General features: G+C 40.7%; 1 protein-coding gene across 1 annotated transcript in view; it reads right to left on the bottom strand.

Annotated features, from left to right (window-relative positions):
* Positions 1–23,244, bottom strand: part of GIPC1 (GIPC PDZ domain containing family member 1) — a 44,084-nt gene extending 20,840 nt beyond the window's left edge. The window contains exons 1-4 of the mRNA XM_060764394.2: positions 23,141–23,244; positions 8,781–9,113; positions 8,200–8,385; positions 4,612–4,792 (exon numbers count right to left, since the gene is read on the bottom strand). Coding sequence (XP_060620377.1) covers positions 4,612–4,792; positions 8,200–8,385; positions 8,781–9,062 — 649 coding nt within the window. The 5' untranslated portion in view covers positions 9,063–9,113; positions 23,141–23,244. The remainder of the gene's footprint in view (positions 1–4,611; positions 4,793–8,199; positions 8,386–8,780; positions 9,114–23,140) is intronic.
* Between the last annotated feature and the right edge of the window lie 1,823 nt (positions 23,245–25,067).

Below are 25,067 nucleotides of genomic sequence, written 5' to 3'. Positions count from 1 at the left end.
CAATGCTTCTCCCCTTGTGCTGCTCCACACCTAATTTCAGACTTCAGCAGAAATTACTCACATGAATGGGGTTAAAAGGGCTACATTGCTAGAAAGCTAAACACTTGCTTTTTAAAAATGATCAGATCTCTGAACTGAGGACTACATCTTGCATTCTTTCCATACTTTCATGGAATGAAAACATATGGCCAGATCCACATACTGTCCCACACGTTTCTGTGAAGGAATCTGCAGAGAAAGAGATCACACTCTGGGTTCTTATCTTGCCTTTGCATGGAAATGCATTCCAATTCCTGAAAGGCAGGGCCAGACAAACAGTTACCTTCAAAAGCTCTCTGTCTAGCAGAAGCAGGTATTGGCTGAGTAGCCAGCTGGGTAAAGTGGATAAGAGAGCTACTCTTCTTGCCCACTCATCCCCCACCCTGCATATAAATACCCCAACAGATTTTCTTCCAAGGGTTTGTATCACTTGACCAAAATTATTCTCCACTAGTGGTGTGTCAAATGGCACAGAATCCGTTCTGTTTTTGGCTACCTCTCCCCACCCTCTCCAGGGTCGGTTTTCAGGATTCCCCCCCCCCCCCAAAAACAGGAATGGAACTCAGGATTCTGATTTATGAATCCGAATGCCCCCCATCTCTCGAAATCTTCCTGAAAATAGAACAGGGGCACCCAAAATTTGTAATGAAAAAAGAATGAAAACACATTTGCACACTCCTGTACTTCCACACATACCTTATGATCTGCTGTTTCCTACACACGTGCGTGCACACACTTTAGTAAATTATAATGGAGTGGACAAATCAGGTGTATCTAAAGGCCAATGAAATTGGTTGTGAGCTGTTATAGTCAAAATAATGACTATAAATTCACCTGCATTGTACAGCAGGAGTGACCAAAAACCTTCCTCACACTAAAGCTCTGCCTTATTGTAATTGAAAACCATTGCCCTGGAGATTCCTTAGAGCAGCAATTATAATGCATGTGCTTTCCAAAATTGGGAGGCAGAAGGAGCTTAAGGTCTCATAAAGATTGTAGTGTCTGTGTGCTACACGCAGTCCACAGGCCATACATTTTATCTGGCAAGCTGTAAACAAAATCACAAACCGATTTTACTCAGCCAAAATTCAGTTCCCAATGAACCAGGAAACCAGTAGAGAATTCAAGTACACACAGACACCAAAGTACTAAATGGCTCTTTTTGCATAGAATAATCAACTACTTACCTATAAAATGCCTCCAAAATTCAATATGCTAAAAATTAATAAATAATAATAATAATAAACTTTATTTATACCCCGCCACCCCCAATGGGGATTCGGGGCGGCTTACATGAAGCCAAGCCCAAACAACAAATTACAATGAAATTAAATACAATAAATTAAAACCAAAGCGCAAACAACAGCATAGTAAAATAAAGCAATAAGCAATGTACACAAAACGTAAGAATGCAATAAACAATCATAATGACAGTGTGTGGGCCACATGTAAAATAAAATGATTAAAAACTCAGGGTGAGATAAAAGGAGCAGATTATTTGCAAGGGAGAACTCATATAGAATCAGGGTAGTGGACAGGCCTTTGTATAAGGGAGAGGTGTACTCCTAGGACAAAAATGTTGAGGGGAGCAATAGCGAAGATTGTGTGGCTACTCTCCAAAAGCGCAATGGCAGAGCCAGGTCTTGAGATTCTTTTTAAAGATTTCTAAGGTATGGGCTTTCCTAATCTCTCCGGGCAATGAGTTCCAGAGTCTGGGGGCCACAAAGGAGAAGGCTCTCTCCCCACAAGACGATCCTGTGAAACTGTCAGGGGCGAAAAAGGACCTCCCCCGAAGATTGAAGCGCTCAGGCTGGTTCATGGCGGGAGATACGGTCATGAAGGTAGGCGGAGAGAGGGTGAAAATCCCAGAGAGAGGTGAAAAACAGGATTCTGTTTACTACAGCAATGAGTAATTTCCAGAAGAAAAAACATTTGGAGACAAATGCCACTGAAATTAAAATATTTAACTACCACCAGACTGCCTCTCAAATAATTCTGTGATTGGTAGTCTTTAAAGATGAATGTTTACATGTTACCTCAACCCTATGGTCTCAAAAATGAATCCAGATAAACCCTTGCTTCTGACTATATATGTTAGTAGGAGACTAAGTTCATAGCTTCAGTTGGAGTTACTCTGAGTGTTTTTTCCAGGTTTCACTAATAATAATTTACCAACTGACAATTTCTTTGGCTAAATGAAAATCAGCCTCTCAAAAGTAATAATTAGTGCAACATTAAAATCAATACTTATAGCCAAAATGGAAAACCTACAGAAGAGTGCTTAGAAAATAGGCTAAAACGCTGTTAGCGGAGATCTCTCTGTTTTAGTTCAATACCTAGAATCCGAACCTGGTAACTTCTTTGATTTTTTTTAATAGTAAATTTTTATTACATTTCTATTCATTTCATTACAAAAAATCTCTACAATTCATATAGTTATTTCTTCTCTCTTCCCCAATTGTGCTACCTGTTGTGCTCCCCATCTCCAGAGTCACCAATATTATTTGCAGCAATAATAGAAATATTAGCAAATGTAATTAGGAATGATAATAAATTAATAGGGATAGGACAAGAATCAGACAAAATTAGCTTGTTTGCCGACAATACAATTTTGGCTCTAAAAGGAATAACAGATAAAATGAAGATAATAGGAGAGCATATGAAGAAATTTGGAGAAATAACAGGACTGAAAATAAACTGGAAAATATCAGAAACGATTTTATTTAACTGCACAAAACAAGAAGAGGAAAATTTCAAATATCGGAAGTGGATAAAAATAACTCTAAAAGTAGTAGTAACTAAGAATTTAAGTTAAATGGAAAGGAAAGAGGTATTAAAGAAGGAGACAGAGAAAATATTAGTTGAATACAACAATGCACACCTATCTTGGTTTGGCAGAATATCCTTATTTAAAATGAAAATCCTAGCCAAAGTAAATTTTATATTTAGAATGATACCCTTCAAAATTTCCAAAATTGAATTGAATAAATGACATTAATTAACAAACAAATTTTGTAATAATGGGAAAAAGCATAGAATAAATAAACACTACTGGTACTAAACCACAAAAAGGAGGAGGATTGGGACTACTCAAAATTAAGTTATTATGAAATGAACCAATTGAGACATGTGGCAGAAGGGATTGTTGTAGTAGAGCCTGTGAGTAACGTTACAAACAGTAGCATGGATGCCAGAAGGGGAAAAAGGGTTACTCGGAGCAGGAATCTGATGATGAGCAGCAGAGAAAGAGGATATTTACAGCACCTACATATGAGGAGTCATTTGAGGGATTCTTTGGGGATGATGGGTCAATGAGTGAAGGAGAAGAAGGAGACACCATGGATTGGACTAAGTTAAGAAGAGTGCAAGCTACTTGTGAGGAGCCAACAACTAGTGATGCCTTTATGGGGTTCTCTGGGAGTGAAGACTGGCAATCAGGGGATCCAACTGAGTCTTGGAGGGACCTAAGTCTTGACAGGAGATGGAGGAATTGGAGGGAAGGACAAGGGAATTCACGTGAAGAGTTGGGAACAGCTGCGGGGGATAATGATCTTCTGATGATGATTCGTAAATGAAAGTGGGTTCAGGGGTGATGGGTCCTTGCAGAAGGCAAGGTGTTGATGAGCGTTCGTGTGTTGGGTGCTGTGTATTGGAAAAGTTTCTTGTAGACTTGCTGCTGCCTGTTTCGTGTTCGGCGTTGGTTTAGGATCTGCAGTTTGGATCTCCTGATCATTCGCGTATTATTGACCTTGATTGGCTTCTCATGAATGTGGACTTCTCCCTTCCTGGACCTGGACCGGTTTAGTTATAGATGCTGCTTCTGTGGACACTGGAGCCGAGCTGTTTTGGATTTCTCCCGCTTCAACCCTGGACTTCGGCTGACGACACTTCTCTTCCTGTGACCCCTCTTTTTTGTTAACCAGTTGTGTACTGTGCCTTTTTGTTTTGCATTAGAGCGCTTTGTTTAATTCGTTTTGTTTTATCCAGTTAATTTGGATTATATTTCTGTGACCAGATCTGGTTGTTTCTTGAGTTTTGACCAGTGGCACTGCATTCAAGTACCTCTGTGTCCTTTTTTCTTTGTTTTAATAAACTCAGTTTTGAAGTCACTTTTGAGTCTGGCCCTTTAAGGTGTCTGTGATTCCAACAGGGATGCTAAACAAAACTGGCACAGACTGGATGGAAATAAATACTAAAGATATAGAAATGGGATTAGAATATATATATACATTAAAGAATACTCAAAACAGGAAAATAATCAAATAGGAAATGTACAATTACTGAGGGACTGGGGAAATGATTGGCTTGTGATGCAAATATGTTCCAGAATCAATGTGCTTCTAATTCTCTTATCTCCAAATAGTGATCAAAGGGAGTGAGTTTGAAAAAAAGAGACTGAGCACTGCCAGATGGGGAAAAGGTTATGATTACTTTCAAACACAGCTGATTTTCAACTCCCCATCCTTCAAAATAGCTGTTTATTTGTCATGAAGTTTGAAATGAGACAAGATATATATATATGAAAGGAAGGCTCAAATTTACAGTTCCCAGATGTTTGTAGGATACACTTACCGAAAGCTTTGCGGGGCTCAGTGAGTTTCAGTGTAAAAGTGCGGCCTTTGGGCAGATCCTTGAGCATTTTGGCGACTTCATAATGCCGGCAACCGATTAGACTCTGGCCATTGATGGACTCTATCATGTCCCCCACATTGATGACTTGGATGCGGTCAATAACACTCCCTTCCTTGATTCTCTGCCGACAATAGATGGGAGTAGTCATTACACAAATGCAAGCCCAGTAATTTTCTAACCCAGATTGATTCTACTTTGACAGTTTCAAAAGCAATATCATCAAAAAGGAAATGTGATGGCAGTGGAGGAAGTGCTTCATTCAACCATTCCAAACCCATCCCTGTGTGATCGTTAGCTGATAGCCTGTCGTCAGGAAAAGGGATCGTGCAGGCACGCTCATGTTTGTGAGTGAAAGAGACATACCAAAGTTCATGACACATCAAGCAAACTGAAGGAGTTGCCTGGCTCTTGAATGCTTTTTTAATATGTGGCTAAAGATAGACCTTGATGAATCTTCTACCTCATATATAGATTTCCCTTTCTTTCTTTCTGTGGAAATTTACTCTTATGTCAGGCTTTCAAGCAAAGGAGACCATGTACTTAGTAGTAGCAAGAAAAAAGGTTCAAGATTAAGAATAAAAACACCTCCATCCTTTCTACTCTTTTTCTCACCAGGCCCCACCACAACACAAAATCATGGCAAGATATTGCAACAGCCTATTCTGATTCAGTGCTGAACCTGCATTTACTCCAGGAGGATCATGAATCGTAATTGCCCTTCTTTTTCTAATTGACTCACTGTGCAGGTGAGTAGTGGCACAACCAGTCTGGCATCCTGTGGCAGCAGAAACAATTGTCAAATACCTTGCAAGGAAGAATAACCCCACCCCAAACAAGACATCAAAATGATACTCCTGGTAGCAGCATGGGAAAAGAATAGCTCTTCTTGTACATCTTACCCAAACAGCAGCACTAATCCTTTTATCAGTCAGAAGATATTAGGCTTCCGAATTCACCTCTTCCCTGACCCTGATTTCTGCCTATATACTAAAAATGTCACAGCCTTCCTATTCCTTGTGTAACAATCATTTTTGTTTTTTTATTTGTCGTGTCAGAGCAACCAGTCTATTTTTGTAAAAAAGTACCAGTGACCATGAACTGAAAAAGAAAAATATCTAAAGTTTACGTCCCCATGAGTGGTATATTCACTATGCTGGAGTTTTTTGCTGGAGTATGTAAGTCACTTTGAGTCTCCTTTGGGGTATAAATCAAGTAAACAAATATGCATCTCTGATCTGATGTTAGATTCTTAACAGTAAACTAGAAAGTGAAGAGAGCTGCACCCAGTTCACCCTTTCTCCATTTTTATTTCCTGCGTATGGAAAGCAGCAAAGCTGGGGGGGGGGGGTGGAGTTTCTGTTCATGAGGAGTTTTTACGTGAACCAGAAAAGGCAGGAGTTTTGCTTGCATAGAAGCTCTCCACATGAACATAAACCTCTTCCCTTCAGTCTTGTTGCTTTCTAACTTAGGAAGAGACTCTCCTTTTTGCAGTGCAATGAGGAGAGGGGGCTTTGCCCTTAACTTGCTAATCCAAAGTGGCTAATGCCTGAATAAGGCTTCAGTATGGAAAGCATTACAGTTGATTCTGGAATAACCCCCAAAAAGAAACAGAAGAAGGGAAGAAGACTAGAACCAGAGTAAGTGTTCAACTGTGCAGAAGTCTTTCGCAGCTGCCAAAACCACAGCAACCAGATAACAGTGGCTGTATCAAAGTTGTATCAACTTAAGGGGTCTGCTTAGGCAACGGTGAAAAGATCTAAAGCTGCTTATGTAAAGAAGTAGTACTATTATACAGGCTGAGGGGTTATGCTGGGCCATTTTAATAGGACAAAGATTGGGCCTTTCCTTTCAAGTATCCTATAGCAAAGCCGTTCCCTCTAGCACTGGAAGGCAGGTGAGCTCTGCACATAGTGCAGCAATTACTTATCAGCAGCACAGCAGATACAATAGTTTGGCCTGTTGCCATGTGAAAATTTCCTCCCCTGTCAAGATATCAGTCTGGCCTCCCTAAAATCACAGGGAGCACAAAGATCAGCCAGTTCCTGTAACTAGAACTATAGTCCCTTTACACTTTGCTAGGAATACCACGATTATGTACTCTGAGGAACTTGCTGACAGGAAAGAAAATATACAAAAACCAATCTCAGATCCAACTTATTTCCTGAAAGCAAATAGGTAATGTTTCTATCTTTAGGAGGAAATGTAGTGCCCAATTTTCTTAGGTAATTCTGTTGCAGCTATTTTCAACACTTCTCATGAAGTAGAACAAGAAGTGTGTGCGGAACAACTGTTGCAGTCTTATGCTCTTGAATATGCTCAAAACTGAAAAAAGCGCAGATGTCACTATTTTCAAGCCAATTTTTGAATTATGCTGTATTTGTACTGGGGTAATTAGCAAAACTCCAAAGAGGATTATGATTTTAGTAAAGCAAGCTTCTTCAGGGGCATAACTTTGTGCTAAAGGATATTTTGTACAGGGTCGTATGAACAGTAAGTAGTTAGGGCTGAGAGTGGAAAAGGCTTCTCGCTGTCAATCTTTACTTATTCAATCAAAAGAAACAACAAAAATGTTTCTCTCTCAATTCTCTTCATTTTCTCAGTGCAAAAGGAGATTACATTGGACACAAGTCTGAATCAGGATGAGAAGCTGCTTACTCCAGCTTTTAAAAACTCTCTACAATTTTTTTTCTATGAAGGAAGAACAGAAATAAACCTTTAAATATTTATGAAAACTATGGCATTGCATGTCTCTTGTCACAGTATTTATGAACTGCAACACTGCTGGATTCCAGCAACAATCTATCTCATCTAGCATTGTATTTCCCACAAGGGTTAACAAGACAGAATTGTAAAACAGAGTTACATTGCTTTAGAACATGAGGCCCCATTGACCTACAATGACAATTAGTAGTCAGTCAGTGTACCAATCATTTCATTTTAAGATAATCACATCACTTTGTTATAGCAAATTAAATACATTACCTATCTGTAACTTTTTTTCCTCTTTTTTTTTTTTGTTCACCGGAGGCCCTTCCGAATAGCCATATAACCCAGAATATCAAAGCAGAAAATCCCACAATATTTGTTTTGAATTGGGTTATCTGGGTCCTGTTTTACAGCATTAAGAAACAGAATGTCCTGCATTTTATATTTTATGTAGGAAAATTCTTCAGCAAGTGGACATGTGTGCTTTGGAGTCACTAGAATGGAGTCGCTTTTGAGCCAGAATGGAAAGGGAATGGGGTGAAGGATCAATGACCGTTGCTAGAAATTACCGGGGCTCAGTCCAGCATGGCATGTGAAGGCTTGGTGATAAATATTTTACAGAAAGAAAAATACTGCAAAAGTTAAGTGGGATGGTAGGAATTGTAAAATAGCACATCCAAAGCCATCAGATTAGAAGGGACTGTCCAAGCAATACAGAGGGCAACAGTAACACAAACAGTAACAGTAACACTTCCCATCAACATGCAGGAATACAACAACAACAAAAGTGAAAGCAGCATAGGTTGGTCTATTCAATGATACCTTGATGAAAGCATAGCCAGCACCATTGTCCGTGATGGTCAGGCCCAGTGCTTCCTCAGACTTGAAGACTTCAACCTCCTTTCTCTGGCCCTTTGTGTGGGCAAAGATAAAATCTTCCAGGCCAATCTGGCCACCCAACAGCTTGTCCATGTCCACTTTGTGAGTATTTAAGGTACAGAACATCACCTTAAAATGATCAAGAAAGAAGGCATGAGAAACTGAGGATACAGGAAACCAAATGTACATAATATGGCTGTTTCTGCAAGTTTATAAATAAAGGATATGGATACTTTTGGGCACTTGTTTCTAATTTAGGTATTCAAGCATTTCTCTATACCAGGATTATTCAAAGTGCAATCCCATCTAGTCCCCACAAAACCCTGAACAGGCTGGTATTGTAAATTATACACCATTTTGCTGTATAGGGGATTTATGAAGCACGCGCCTCCAACCCCTGATGTTTTGTCCATTTTTGTCTTTGAAGATGGAGAAATTTCACTCAAAGCTCATTCAAAGACAGTTGTGTGCAGAATAGTCTAAATAAAAACGGCATCATTATGAGCCACAAACATTTTGCCTACCTCAGCTGGTGAGACTTTAAAGGCCTCAGCAATTTTACTGTACAGTTCTTTAACATTTGTAAAGCCCTCAATCCGGCCTGTAGGACTTCCATGGGCCAGTTGGGTGTGGAAAACCAGGCGAGGACGGAGGCTTGCTGGTGGAGGGGGAAGACCAGGCTGAAGTGTTGCCACGCCACCAACGCTGCCTAACCCCACCCCACCCAGCCCACCGCGGAGGGGCTCAGCTTCCTCATTCTCCACCAGTGGTGGGGCCTTCTTCCGTCGGCCTAGTCCAAGCGGCATGAGTGAGATGTGGCCAGTCAGCAGTGAAGGTCAGTCTCCCAGGATAGGGACCTAGAGGGGAAACAACACACAAGACCCATAGGGATCAACACAGGTGCCATGCAGATTGGATGAAATAAACATCAGATTATAAGAGGAGACTAAGCTGGGCCAGAAAGATAATGAACCTGTTATACATGGAAGATAATATTCTATGTCTGTGCTATCAGGGCATGCTCACACAATTTATGAGGCATCAAGGACAGCAACTCTATAAATGAAGTCATAACCAAACTTTTACCCAGCTTGGCTAGCCTTGTCTCATTGGGGCATACTAACAGCCTAAAAAAGGGAGGGGGATGAATAGATTTAGTAAGAGTGTTTCACAGCACTCACCAAAAGATTACACCTACTCCTATGATAGGTAAATACCTACATGATATTTGTCTCCTGGGAATTTATTTGCCCTGTTGCAGAAATTAAAAGATTATTCAGATCAGCAAGCATCTGTGGATGCAGCCCACAATAATGTTTAAGCTTCAGACAATAGCTCCATGTATTCACAAGCATTAAGTCCTGTGAACACATCATGGGAGAGGTGGCAGAGAACTATGCCGCATAGCTATGTGTGTGTCTGTGTATCTATATCACTCCGTTTTCTTTGAAAACACTATATAGCACAAATAGAAAAATGGTCACAGTGAAATAGAATATGTAAAGAGCCCACACTTTCATCCTCAAATATAAATTGGGTATCTCTTCTCAAAATGATGAAGTTAAGTGTTTAAGATTTTTCATTTTTGGAGATGTATGTGTATTTGCACATATACATAAAATGAGATACCATATTTCACTTCATAAAAGTTGCAACCCTCTTTTGGGGTCCCAATATTGGTTCCTTGCCTTTCCTTGCTGTGCATTCCCTATAGTTTGCTCCAGTTAGGAGCAGTCAGGCTCCTAACTGGAGCAAACTATAGGGAGTGTACAATGCCCTATTAAAACAGCTTCATTGGCTGCCGATAAGCTGCTGAGCCAAATTCAAGGTGCAGGTTATGACCTATGAAGCCCTAAACTGTTCAGGCCCCGCCTATCTTCACGAGCGTATCTCCTTCTATGAACCAGCACGAGCTCTAAGATCCACTGAAGAGGACCTTATCTCGCTCCCACTTCCCGTCTCTGGAATACCCTCCTTAGGGAAATAAGACAGGCCCCATCCCTCTCCTCTTTTCATAAGAGCTTGAAGACTTCGTGGTTTCACCAGGCCTTTGGAGAATGACTAGTACTAGCCCCAGCCCCTGACCACTGGTTAAAAGCTGGCCTTGCACTCCCACCCACTACCCCAAAAGGTTTCCCAATAGGCTCTGGTAATGAGCAGCCATAGGTCACACTATTACTATTGCTGGGACCAGTTTTTGCACTTTACCCATTCCCCTGGCCCCCCATGTCTTGCTTTGCACTAGCCTCGGCCCGGCCCTCTTAAATTGCCTGGGCCCATTCTGAAATTCTGGCCCTAACAGTTTATCCTGCACAAAAGAATAGGGTGGGATTGGTTTTTAATATACATGTTGTTTTGATAATTCTATGCTTATGTTTTTTTTACTCTGTATGTTTTTGTGTTTTTTGCTACATGGAAACCGCCCTGAGTCCTCTAGGCGAGACTGAGCAGTATATTAATATTAATATTAATAATAATAATAATAGCATTACGGCTTGTAGACTCTTTGGCTTCATTTGTATTTCTTTTAAAATACTGCCTTACCTCTTATGAGGAGGCTGGATCTGGGGCTTTTCCTTCTCTCTCCTGCCTCCTTGGAAGTAAGATATTTTTTTTAAAAAAAGAAATTTGAAACTAAGTCGTCTGGGTCTGGGGCTTTTTTTCTCTTACTTCTGAGGAGGCAAAGAGGGAGAAGGGAGAGCCCTAGATCCAGCCTCCTCCTAAGAGGTAAGGCAGTATTTTAAAAGAAATACAAATGAAGCCAAAGAGTCTTCTCCATCCTGCCTCCTAGGAAGTAAGAGAGGAAAAAGTGCAGGCCCAGTCATCTCCACACAATTTCTTTCTTCTTGTAATGGTCGCACCCCTTTTTTTCTTCAGAAAAAAGAGATAAACACACAACTATTATGCAGTGAATTGTTGATGGGAACCAAGTCTAAACACAAAATCTATATTTTATATACACCTTATATACAAAACCATGAAGCTAATTTTATATCACACATTTAATAATTTGGTTCATGTATAAAAGTTTGTATGCACTGAATCATCAGAAAGTAAAGGTGTCACTATCTCAGCTACCTCTACAAATGATTTTGGCTTTTGGAATACGACAGATTTCTAGATAACGGATACTCAACCTGTAACTACAGAAGACTAGAGTGCAAAATGCACAATTTATTTAAGTACTATTTATAATTGCCACGCAAGGGAGTTGTTATGGTATACTATTAACATATATTATTATTGCCATACAAATGGCCAGCTGAAGTCCTCTAGAAATGCCTAATCTTACTGGATGCCTTATTGTTGAAATTCTGTTGGGTAGGAACAATGAGAAGAGGACTTATAAGCAAACTAGTGTAGTTATGATTCTTCTCCTACTGACATTGCAACTAATCTTATTTTGTGACTTACTGTCTGAATTTAATCTGACACCATGGGTCTGGCCTTGCTAGCTGCAGCGATGTTGGAACACACAAAATCTATTCCTGAATTCAAGAGGAAGTTGCTTCACAGACAAGGTTTTATTATCTGCTGAAGAGAATGCAACACTTGTTCTAGCTTGATACTGATATGAATTAGCGCTATAAGGAAAGAGGCCTCTGTTTTAACTTTGAAGCTGCAATTTAGGTTTTTGTTTTTCCGCAAGCATAGCATACACTGCTCACAAAGAAATTGTGCGGCCAAATTGTGAAATGTCATGTCTTTGCCAATTTTGTATCAACTGAAAAGAAAATACTTTAAAAAGGGAGTTAACTAAGCATACTTAATTGACTTTTTGTATAATCAACTAATAGTCTAGAGGGGATTCTTAATGGCCAGATTTTCATCCAATGCTTGTATCATACACTTGTTTAAGAACCTCAATAAATCAAAAGTTGCTGCTTATATTTGTGGAATAGTGCATCAATGTATTTTCCCCCTCACAGAAAGATTCAGACTTCAGGCAACTTGCAGCTACAGTGATACTTATCCTTCTTAATCAATACAACCAACCTCCAAAAAACAAATAGGGAAGCACACTCCTGCACTGGAGAAAGGAAAGCAATTGCAAACTATCTCTGAGTATCCTTTGCCTCAGAAAATGAAATGAAATTCATGACAGTCAAAAAAAATCCAAGTAGTAGTGCATTATCACCTGTCTAACATTTTGTTCATCATTGCCAAATAATTACATACCATAATTCATTCTGAAGGAAACCCCCACTCCACACCATTTGAGAAGAAATACAACCAAGAATGCTCAACACCCTCCTGAATCTTTCTTGTTCTCCTCCACACCTTCATATTGTTTCAAGTTGTTATAAACCGGAGTATCTTCATAAGAAAGTTCTGCTTAGAACAGTGATTCCCAAGCTTCTTTTGGCCATGCCCCACTTCGGCATCTCTGAAATCATGGTACCTCCTCACCACCCATGACATATAAATTAATTGTTCAAAAAGTGAGCTCTTATTCACATTGAGAAAGCCTAAAAGGCTACACAAGCTTCTAAGGGCCTAAAAGGAATGTACATGGATCCAATACAGGAAATGAGAAGCATTTATATATATATATATTTTAAAATGTTGAGTAGAAGGCTCAAGAAACCTCTTAATTCCATCTGATTCAGAGATAACGAAGCCTAGCTTTGAATTTCATGCCAACAATGAACCAGAACCATATTGCTACATGTAGGAACATAACAAGAAGTATTCTAATACTGCGTATACTATTAGGAATACATTTCCCTTTTCCTGGGCATGTCTTCCTTTGTGGAGTGTCTGTCTGTGAGGCTTTTAAAACTCTGGGTTTTCTGTCATGGTCTTGGAAACCTGAAGGCAAGGAAACTTTGTAAGTCTAATTACTGCAAATTTATTGGAGAAAACAAAGCACCACACAGAAAATCTTTTTTTCACTAGAAATTGCCAAGATTATAGCTTGTGAATTTAACATTATTAATCTTTGTTGTTGGGTCTCACGGAGAGAGGTGAGGTGGGGAAGGGAATGGCAGCAACAATGGTTGCAGCAAGAAAAGAGCTACTGAATGCTATGGAGTGGCTATGGGCTTCTCTTCTGGACTATCCAGATGTTTCTCTCTCCTTTTTGCCTTCCCAATGCCCTCCTATTGTCCCTTTTATCATTCATAGCTTTTCTTTTTGGTCCCCTTGACACTTCTACTTCCTGATGGGCTACTTTGTAAAACTGTTGTGGGAACCTGCCGTTCCGGAGTAGTACATAAGCAAGATGGATATTTAATTCCTAGCTTGGCTGAGACATTATTGATATAATATGATCAATTCTTGATACTATTAACTATTGCTGTCTAATTAATTACAATTGTTATTTAAATATAATGAATGTTAAGAATATTCCTAGTACAAATTTTCACAGCTTATATAGTAGGATAATTTAAAGTGGGAATCATTGTTGTGATTGGTGTCTTGAAGTAATCAGTTGGCAAATGGGTTACCATATTCTGAAAAACAAAGAGGATAAGTAAATCAAATGGTTTGTCCAGTCAGTCTAGTCACATCAGAATGGCAGTGGTTCTTTGGAGCACCACACAGAAAAGGATCTTCAACATCTACTAACTATTTCTTTTTAACTAGACATACCCTAAGAGCTGGGATTTTCTATAGGAAAGGCATTCACTCCATTACTATACTGCAGACCTTCCTAAAGGCAACAACGGATAACTCAATAATTGTTTCTTGTACAGTGAGCTGCTTCCCACAAGAATGTAGATGACTTGATTGACAGCAATATCCGGAGATGGTCTGCATGCATGAATGGGTTGCCCCAAATCTAATACCATAGCAACTGGGTGGGAAAAATTCCCCACATCTACAGGCCACATACTTTAGAAGAAAGCCAGTGGGGATGGGATATAACAGGATGGGGCCAGATGCCATTTCATGCTTTTATTCACATACCCTCAATCACTCCCCCCTCCCCACCTCTCTCTCACACACAAATACGCACACACACACCCCATTTACATATCCATTCAGCATTTCACTCTCTTTGCCCATCCTTACTCAGCCCTGTTCCCCAAGCAACAGTGAGACCCTGAAATAAACCCTACACCAGTTCCAATGTGAAGGGCATTTTTCTCTCCCCAAAGTTTCTTGTCCCACAGAAAGAATTTTAAGGGGCTCGTTGAGCCTCAGGAGGGATGCTCTATATTCAGCTGCAACTCCAACCATCAGCTATCACCCCACAAAGCAATTACACCTTTAAAAAGTTTACAAGAATGCTGTCAGACCTTTACACAAACTAAATGCTCTGTGCAAGGAAGGAATGTGCAGTTTTTTTAATATACTGAGAGGGGAACTAAACTGCCCCCTCAACCCTTCCCATCACACAGACGGTAGGCTTTAAAAATATCTATGAGTGACGATATTGGATAAGGCAGCTTAAGGAAAGGAAGTTATAAGCAAGACTGGAAGAGGAGAGACCATATCCTGTCTGTACTGCTTGTTTCACCATACTGGCACAGACGGAATTTCACTTCAGTTCAAGGGTACAATGTCTTCCTACTGAATTAGGCTACTTTTACACTGCCATATAAAATCCATATTATCTGCTTTGAAATGGGTTATATGGAAGTGTAGACTCATATAATCCAGTTCAAAGCAGATAATATGGATTATCTGCTTTGATAATCTAGATTATATGGCAATGTAGAAGGGGCCTTAAGATGCTTACAGTCAGCCCTCCATATTTACTAGGGTTAGGGGCAAAAGAGGAAAAACTGCAAATAAAAACTTTTGTTTTTACCCAAGAGAATACAGGACTCCCTAGAACTTTCAGTGCAACACTGTAGTAATCTTCCACCAGTAGTTGGCCCAGAGGGCCCTTCCACACAGCCATATAACCCAGAATATATAGGAAGAAAATCCACAATAGCTGCTTTGCACTGGGTTATTTGAGTCCTCACTGCCATATATTTCAGTTCAAAGCAGAAAATGTGAGATTTTATTCAGCTGTGTGAAAGGGGCCAGAGATTCCTCAAATGTTTTATCTTTATCTCTAGGTCCTTCCAGTACAATTCTGTAGTATGCTGAACACTGAGCATACAGTTATACTGGAGGACCTAGAGCTTTCCAGATAGAGCATTTAAATCAAATTCTCATATTCAAATCATTGTAACCACATGCAAACAAAGTACCATAATACTTGTGTATAAATTAAACTCATGTATAGGCAGGCTTAGGGGCCAAAATTAAGGACTTTGGTAGAGCCCATAGATAAGTCAAGGGTTGTTCTTCAGAAAGGGGAGAGCATCAATGCCACCCCAGAATCAGCTACCCCAGCCACTGCCACCATTCCCCCCCCCCCCCCCCCCCCCAAATCAAAAGTGCTGCCATGGTGGAAGGAGAAGATGTCTTGATGCTTTTTTAAAAATGTTCCCAACTCTTGCCTTTCATCACTCTATTCAAAAAAGGGGGTGGTTCTTTTTCTGATAGGAGTTAAGGTACAGTACTCACACTGACCCATGAATAAGTCGATTTGGGTTTGTCGGGGCTGGTTTTTGACTAACATTTCTAGACTCATACATGAGTATTTGTAGTAAGTCAAATACCTGAACATGTGTACCTGCCTTTTGCCTGCACAGTTAGCTCTGTATGTTTGTTGGCTTAACTGCTGTAAATTTGATTATTCATGGATCTGATTAATATATTCTCTACAAGGATCTCTGGATCCTCCAGGGCAACGTTATGATCATCCTCCAGTAGAAATTGACCACAGAGTCACCCTGGAGGAAAAAGAGAATCCCTCAAGTTTTAAAAAAAATCGTGATAAAGTTCATGATTTTCACACTTTTACAGGGATTCAGTGCTCTTATGATCAGAATCAGGCAATAGAGTGGACAGGTGGGGGGGGGGGTAACACTGCTCCTCTAATTTTATGTTTTGTGTCTTTTATTTATTTTCCACACCAGTACAAGACTCGTATGACAACAGTGAATATGAGCATAGCATGAATTTCATATGCAAGCACACATTAATACCTTCCAACTGTTATACTTCAAACTTCCATTCAGTAAACAAGAAGTCACTGTTCAATATAAGGTATGGGCTTACACTTAGTACAGCTCCCTAACCCAAAATACCTGTTCCAAAATATAAATCCTCAATTCCTTCCTTTAAGAATAGATGAATTAAATTAATAAACCAGAGAAGAAATATCAAAGATCTAGAAAATGTTTTCTTAGGATAAATAATGGATTTAGATTGGGATGCTCACATAAAAACAGAAGAGCTATATTACTATCACTGCAGACAGAACCCACAATTAAAGTACCCTAATAGTGTTGTCAGATTTTTAAAAATTGCTTATCACCAAAATGGAATGTTCCCTGGGAAATCAGCAGGCCAAGCTTTCCTAACCATCTTGTAGGTTACAAGTATTCCCCACTAAGGTGATTACAACATTAAAATATACAAGGGTGCATCTACACTGTAGAAGTATTGCAATTTGACTCCCAACTGGTTCAGCATTGTGGAATTCTGGATGGTGATGTTTTAAAAGGTTTTCCGCTTTCTCTGTCAAAGAATGCTGGTGTCCCAAAAAACGACAACTCCCACAATTCCATGGCATTGAGCCAAAGGAGTTAAGGTGCTTTCAAACTGCACTTACTTTACAGTGAAGATAGGCCCCTAGTTGAAGGGGCAGGTATGGTTAAGGCCCTTTACTCCTGGGATCCCTTTAACATCTCTGTTGTGGAATCAGGGTGGTGGCACCTTCCACAAGTTGATTCAGAGCAGAGACTAGCTACAGGGTGTTCCCAAGAGGGTGGGACAGCAAGGGAAGTCAGCCAAATCCTGACTGCTTCACAATGAAGAGTATACTGCATTCTATCATGTAAGTACTGCTTTCTTCCCTCTAATAGCAACAAAAGTAGTTATTTCCAAAGCAAGCATTTTGAATGGTTTCAAACTGCAAATTGCACTGTGGTCTGGCTCATTCTATCGCTTTCAATTGGCAGACACCATGGCATGCCTTTGAACTTGTATTTCACTGGCTTTTGTCCCAAAACATGCCAGAGATACCGTGATTATACTTTTAACCAGATTATGTTCTGATCTGAACAGATGTTCAAAAAACCAACAAGGAAGAGGAATGTTGTGAAATCAAGAAATAATCACTCTCTGCAACCTGACCTAATCAAGGCTTTGTCCATTTATATTCCTAAAAATTAACTTTAAACACACATCTTGAAACAAGACCCAGGAGAGCCAGATTTCATTCTTTCTCAATAGCAGACACACAAGAGACAAAGTGCTGACAAATCTCACCATCAAAGAAATACAGACCTTGAATTATCCTGCAGTATCCTTGACATTTCAAAAATGAGTTGCCTAAAGCACAGTGTAATTTTGGGGAAGGTAACAAAATCTTAAAAGATCTACTCTGTAAATTCCTTGTGTAAGCCGCTCATTCAATGTTGTTGATATTCCAATATAAATTACAGATTTCCCTGCAACTGAAAGGGATAGGTGTCAAAATACTAAGATTTAAATAACAAAATGACCTCAGTGGCAAATTCCTGTATTAAGGCAGGAATTGCTTTACCTAGGCCTAAACAATCATGATGCTTGTCAAGCCTCTTCTGAAATAGATGGCCCCATTTCACTACTCTTCACATTTTCAACATTACAAACAAAGCCTTGATTTCCTGATGTTAAAAACACTACTGCTCGACTTCTATTTGTATTTTTTTTTAATTTTTAAGCCTGGCTCTTTATTGGTTTCTTTAATATTAAGATCAACTGACTTACACCTCCAGTCATTTATAAAGATGTTTAGTTAGCCTAGCATCTACCCTATATACATATTGATCTTGGAGGTATCCTATTGCATTCAAGTGGACTAACCCTCTAATTAAGGCTGCAGCCTACATTTTTAGCTATTTTTTTCCTTGAAATAGTTTATAAAGAGGCAGTTGTACTAATTTACTTCAATATAAAAAGCAGACGAGAGTCTAATGGCATCTGTAAGACTCAGCAGTGAACTGCACTGTTAATTTGCATGAACTAGAGCCATGAAGAACTACTACTTTGTCCTTTCTTTTTACTTCTTTGGAGTATTTTCCATTACCATCATAACTAATAAAATGGGCTGTGTGTGCGTGCGCATTTTCAAGCTACCTGCCAATCTATGGTGACTCCATGAATTTTATAGGGTTTTTTGGGGGGAAAGAATACTCTGAGGTGGTTTCGCTAATTCCTTCCTTAGAAATATAGCCTTGATCAGCAGTCTCCTGTCCAAGTTCTAACTGGAGCTGACCCTCCTTATCTTTCAAGTTCAAGACAGGATCTAGTGCCTTTATATAATTTAGTGTCTTGCTACAACTGGTACCAGCATGAAAAATACAGACTGAGCAAATTGATATTTTTTTAAAGCAAGTCCAATGGGAAAAATGAGAACAGGCAGATATAAATAGGAAAAAGCACTACCTGGCATTTATATTACTCATAATAACAAGAACAAAAATGGTTTCAAAAACTTCTGACAAAGCACAAATCAGAAAAATCACTGGGCATCTTTTTATGTTTTACATAACAGACCATGCTCAATTTCCCAAGAAGAAGCTGTTTAAGTCTGTTGCAGCAAAAACAAATAGTCCCCTGGCACCTTAAGGATTAACACATTTACTGAAGCACAAACTTTCATGGACTAACTTGTGAACCTCAATTACCTTAAAATCCTTATCAAGGGCTCCAGCCTTGCTAGCCTAGTTATTCTAATACTCTAAGTACATAATTACTAACATTGGTTATATCCTAGGCTAGCAAAGCTCACGTGGACAATGTTCTTAATGTCAGCAACATCATTACAATGAGGAAGTGAGGGAGAGATAATGCCCAAGATAAGCTTTCACAATTATTACTATTATTACTTTGATAAACAAATGCTAAGGGAGAATGACTAGAAATGTCAGCCCTCTCCATTGTTGCTCACAGGATTCAGCAAACGCAAATAAGTGGTAACTCTAGCTACTGTAGGTGCAGTTTCCTGCTTCTGGAACTTGTGACCTCTTCAGAATGAGAATAAGGGTGTATCAGATAGGAATTTGGTGGCAAGGCCATTGGGGGAAAAAGTGGACTACACCTTAAATACTTTCCACTAATTTTCTTATTTTTTCATAAATATCCTGCCTGCAACAACTCAAAAAATGGGCTGCATGGAAAGAAACAGAAAGAATGAGAGGAATATTGTAGATTAGGTTTAATGTTCATTGGAGACGGAGATAGAAAACTGTGGCCATGAGTGAAGGCAAATTACACAGTATGTCGTTCCATCTTTCAATTATTGGAAGGCCTTTCAGACCTCTATTTTCAATTACCCAGAAATCATCTTCTGCATCTCCATGAAACTCTTGGCAACTATCAAGGCTAGGAATCCACATTTGACTGAGTGACTCCCAGTCAATTTTAGACTCTCCAGTAACCAGAGTTTTGTGGCTATGCAGTATATATTAAAATGTAAAACACAAACAATAATTAGAAACCAGATGTAACACAACAACAGTGCACAAAAGCAAAACAAGGCTGGTAGGAATAACCTTTTTTTAAAGACTTAGCTGAATAAAGGTTTCTCCTTAAGACCTAAGATGACATTGTGGAAGAAAGCAGAACTCTCTGAAAAAGCCATTCATAGACAGGGTGCCAACACTAAAGAGCTATTTTCTCTAACAGCTACACTCATTTGTCAAGAACAGGAGGGAAACAAGTTCTAGAGCTGAGGTTTGGCTTTGTTTATGTGTTCCTACATGGCAGGGAGGTATTTGACTGGATGGCTCTTGTGGTATCTTGCAATTCTATGATTCTAGATCATGAGAGGTGACACTTCTCTACAAAAGTGTACTCAGACCATATAGGGCTTTCAATAATAAAAATTACCATGCTTACTTTTAAAGACCAGCCACTGAAAGTCTCAGAGTGCCCAACATCATATCACTGGCATTTGAACTCAAGTTTTCAGGTTTCAAACAGCTTTGGCTACAGACGAAACCTGCCAAATATTAGGTATGTGCCAAGTGCTGAGTTTATCTCTGAAAAGCAGTGGGTAGATGTGGGAGAATATTGCATGCTGGAGGGGCTTAGACAAAAAAAAATTACCCCTGAGAAGCAGCTGAAGAAGAGCAAATGGTCAATTGTTCAACAGCAACTAGGCCTCGTGTATTTTTCTCTGACACTGGGTGTATTTATACCAGGCATGGGCAAACTTCGGCCCTCCAGGTGTTTTGGACTTCAACTCCCAGAATTGTGGGAGTTGAAGTCCAAAACACCTGTAGGGCCAAAGTTTGCCCATGCCTGAGCTATACTGTAGAATTAATGCAGACTGACATGACTGTAACTTAAATGGCTCAATGCAATGGAATTGTGGAAGTTGTAGTTTTACAAGGTCTTGAGCCTTCTCTGCCAAAGAGAGTTGGAGCCTAACCAAACTACAACTCCTAGGATACCATAGCACTTAAAAGGGTATCAAACTATGAATCCCGAGGCAAACCTAAACTAAGTAGAAAAATCTGGTTATACCCAACACCACACCTTACAGAGCCAAACACGTGCCAGAAAACACAGAGTATCTGCAGAATGAGGGGAAAGGGCTAAGCAGAATAACAAACAGATTAATACAAGTGGCATGTGATTTTTTTCCCTTGTTTCTTAGCTCCCTATGAAAACACTAATGCCACAGTAGAAGGATATTAGATAGCACACAGCAAGCAGGAAAGTATGCTTCCTTTGTTGCTTGGCATTTGGGTGTTGCTACCAGGTTACCCTCAATACCTACACTACAGTAAAAGGAAAACAAAGTCAGTGTAAGGACTGAACTATCCCTCCCATTGCACTGGAGATCCCAAGAGGAAACCTGCCATCAAAACACCATGTACCAGGAAGAACAAGGCAAACAGGCAACAGTCAAAGACCTAAATATATTTTGAACAAGGGGAGACTCAAAAACATTTGGCCCTCCAGATGTTTTGATTTCTACTCCCACAATTCCTAACAGTCTACCGGCTATTTGGAATTATGGGAGTTTGAGAGCCAAAGTTTGCTCATGTCTGCTCTAAAAGACCTACCTGTTAAAAACTCTAGGACCATAAAACATATGGAAACATCCTCCAGTGGTTCCCAAACTTTGGTCCTCTGGGGGAGCAGCTACACTGTTGAATTACTGTATATACTCGAGTATAAGCCTAGTCTTTCAGTCCTTTTTTAGGTTGACAAAGCCCCCCTCAGCTTATACTCAGGTGAAGGTCCTAGTGGGAAGGCATGGGGCTGAAAGGACCCTCACATCTCTGCACACCAACCCAGCTCTCCTTCCTCTCCTCCTCTCTCGGCACAGCACGCGCCTTCCCCTCCTCCTCCCTTGGCACCAGTCTTTTCCTCTTTTCCTTATTCATACACACACAGCATTTTCCCCAAGATGTATGGTTAAAATAAACTACGGAGATTATTGAAAAGGATATGTAAGCATACTTACATTGAATAAGGTTAGAATAATGATTTAATCAGAGTTGGACAGTCTTATCTTAAATTACAGTTTTATGTAAATACTGTATTCAAAATCATTTAACCTACTGATGCCTCCATTAATGTAATTTTATTTGTACCTTTTTAAAAAAAATTACTAGTGGCTGCTGCATTTCCCACCCTTAGCTTAAGGTAAAGGTTTCCCCTGACATCAAGTCTAGTCGTGTCTGACTCTGGGGAGTGGTGCTCATCTCCATTTCTAAGACAAAGAGCCAGCGTTGTCCATAGATGCCTCCAAGGTCATGTGGCCGGCATGACTGCATGGCGCGCAGTTACCTTCCCGCAGAAGTGGTACTTATTGATACACTCACATTTGCATGTTTTTGAACTGCTAGGTTGGCAGTAGCAGGACCTAACAGAGGGAGCTTACCCTGCTCCCTGGATTTGAACAACCAGCCTTTCGGTCAGCAAGTTCAGGGGCTCAGCAGTTTAATGCCCTTGGCTTATACTTCAGTCAATAAGTTTCCCCAGTTTTTGTGGTAAAATCAGGTGCCTTGGCTTATATTTGGGTCAGCTTATACTCGAGTATATATAGGTAATACACTTGCCACCACTTTAATACTATGGCTCAATGCTATGGGATCCTGGGTTTGTAGTTTGATGAGGTATGAATGCTCTTTGACAGAGAATGCAGAAGACCTTGTGAAGCTTCAGCTCCCAGGAGCCCAAAGACACTCTGAGTCCCCCCAGAGATGAGAAAGGCGGTATATAAATGCTGTAAATAAATAAATAGCCACTTCAGTTAAAGTGGTGTCAAACTGCATTCATTCCTTGGTGTAGATACACCCCAGATATCTCCCAGCCAGGAATGCTGGGAGTCGCAATACACCAGAAGGATCCAAGATTGGGAATTCTAGTCCTAGAGGGAAACTTCCCATGTAATAAAATAAACAAAAACTTTCAATACATGACAGTGATGTGTGCGAGCATGGACTATAAACTCCATCCAACCCTCTTTCCTGAAAGTGGGAGGGAAAGGCAAAGAAAAGGCGTGAGAGAAAGGAAAACAAACTCCAACTGGGGCGGGGGGGGGGGTGTCATGTGACTTTGTGACAAGGCAGAACTTCATTCAAAGAACCCAGCAACCATGGCTTTGGCTCCAACGAAGTGGAAGTCCCTCAGGGCAAAACATGACTACTAAAGGAGGCCTTCCTGGGGTCTCCTTCCCACGAATGTCGTCGTATCCAAGCAACCGGGACTGGGTTTCCTGCATGTGCGAACAGGCACGCAGCTTACGGGTTTGAGGGAGGGAAGCGTGAGGAGCCGGGACTCCTGAGCTCTGCCTTTCCGTCTACAAAAGACCCGTCTTGGCCCCTTCCTGCCCCTGGACCCCGTTCTCCCCGCCGCCTCTCCTTACCCGCGTCCGTTTCCTCGCCGGGCCCGTCCCTCAAGCCAACTCCAGCCCCGCGCAGACAGGCCTGTCCGTCAGCGATGGGCGGGACCGAAACGCCGTGCCTCCTGGCCAATCCCAGCGCGTTTCGCATTCTTCCCTGGCAAATCACAGGGTTAAGGCGGACGTTGAGGGCGTTTCACGGCAGGTCCCTTCCTTCTTCTCTTTCGCCTCTCTCCCCCATAAAGGTGCAATGGAAGGGGCGGGATTGGAGGCGGGGAAAGAAGAGCGCGAGGGAGCGGGGCATACCAATCTTGAAAAGGGGAGGGCCATTCAAAGAATGCGCCGGCTTCCCAGCCCCGAAAGTTACGTTTGGTTCGTGCTTGTGCCCTCGCAGCCTCTACTGGCCAATCGCTGTCACTACAGCCTTCTGGAAGCAATAACAAGGCCGAAAGCTGGGCGTGGTCTGAGCCAGAGGCGACCCATCTGTTCTGTTCTCAGGAAGGGAAGGGCCTGTTGGTGGGGCGCGGCCAGAGTCAACGCAGGTCGGAAAGCTGCGCGCGCAGGCGCATCCGGCTAATGGCAAGCGACCTTGTGTATCCGCGGATTCAGTCATCCGCGCCTGAAAATTATTTATTTATTTACGACATTTATATGCCGCCCTTCTCACCCAGAAAGGACACTCAGAGAGGTTTACAAGATATATATACATACAATATATTATATTATTAGCATAGTACAATATCAGTATCATATTGGCGGATCTGGTCACCTCCAGATTGGACTACTGTAATGCACTCTACGTGGGGCTACCCTTGAAAACGGCCCGGTAATTTCAATTGGTTCAACGAGCGGCGGCCAGGTTGTTAACTGGAGCTCCTTACAGGGAGTGGTCAACCCTCCTGTTTAAGGAGCTCCATTGGCTGCCGTTCATTTACCGGTCCCAATTCAAGGTGCAGGTGCTTATCTACAAAGCCCTAAACGGTTTGCGACCTGCCTACCTGCGTGACCGTATCTCTGTGTACGAACCCACACGATCTGTTCGATCTTCTGGAGAGGCCCTGCTCACGCTCCCACCACCATCGCAAGCGCGATTGGTGGGGACGAGGGAGAGAGCCTTCTCGGTGGTGGCCCCTCGACTCTGGAACTCACTTCCCAAGGACATTAGGCAAGCCCCAACTCTGGCAGTCTTTAGGAGGAGCCTGAAAACGTGGCTGTTTCAGTGTGCCTTCCCAGAATAAGGAAACTCCCAGCAATATGTCCCTAAACGCACTTTAATAATGATTTAAGATTGTCTGCACATTTCTTCCCTCTCCAAAATTTCTATCCCAGTTACATGTCACCTTGTCATGCTCAGCATTATTTTTTAATTTTTTAATTATTAAATTTGGCCGGGCCATAGGTTTTTAAATACGTTGTGTTATTGTTAATGTTTATTGTTTATTTTTGCTTATGAGTTTATTTATTGTTTTGTATTGTTGATATTATTGTTTATTGTTGTATTGTGGGCTCGGCCTCATGTAAGCCGCACCGAGTCCCTTGGGGAGATGGTAGTGGGGTACAAATAAAGTGTTATTATTATATATATTACTATATTGTACTATACTATTACATTGTAATATTATTAGTAATATTACATGTAATATAAAATATATAATTATAATATCATATTATTATTATATTGTATTACATTATAATACTATAAATATTATATGTATATATACAATATATTATATTACGTTTCATTATATTATTAGCATAGCACAGGAGACAAGATGGAACTGTTCCCTGCCCCCCCCCCCCCCTCTTCACTCTGGCCCAGAGCGGCAGTTGGTGCTGGGGGGAGGGGTCCCCCAGAAAAGACATTTGAATTGCTGTCTAATTCAAAATACTATCCAAATTATAATGCTTGCTGTCACATTATAAATTATAATGTGACAAGGATCCCCGGGTT

This window comes from Anolis sagrei, chromosome 2 (genome assembly GCF_037176765.1).
Source record: "Anolis sagrei isolate rAnoSag1 chromosome 2, rAnoSag1.mat, whole genome shotgun sequence".
Lineage (NCBI taxonomy): Eukaryota > Metazoa > Chordata > Lepidosauria > Squamata > Dactyloidae > Anolis > Anolis sagrei.
This window is presented reverse-complemented; position numbering and strand designations above follow the sequence as displayed.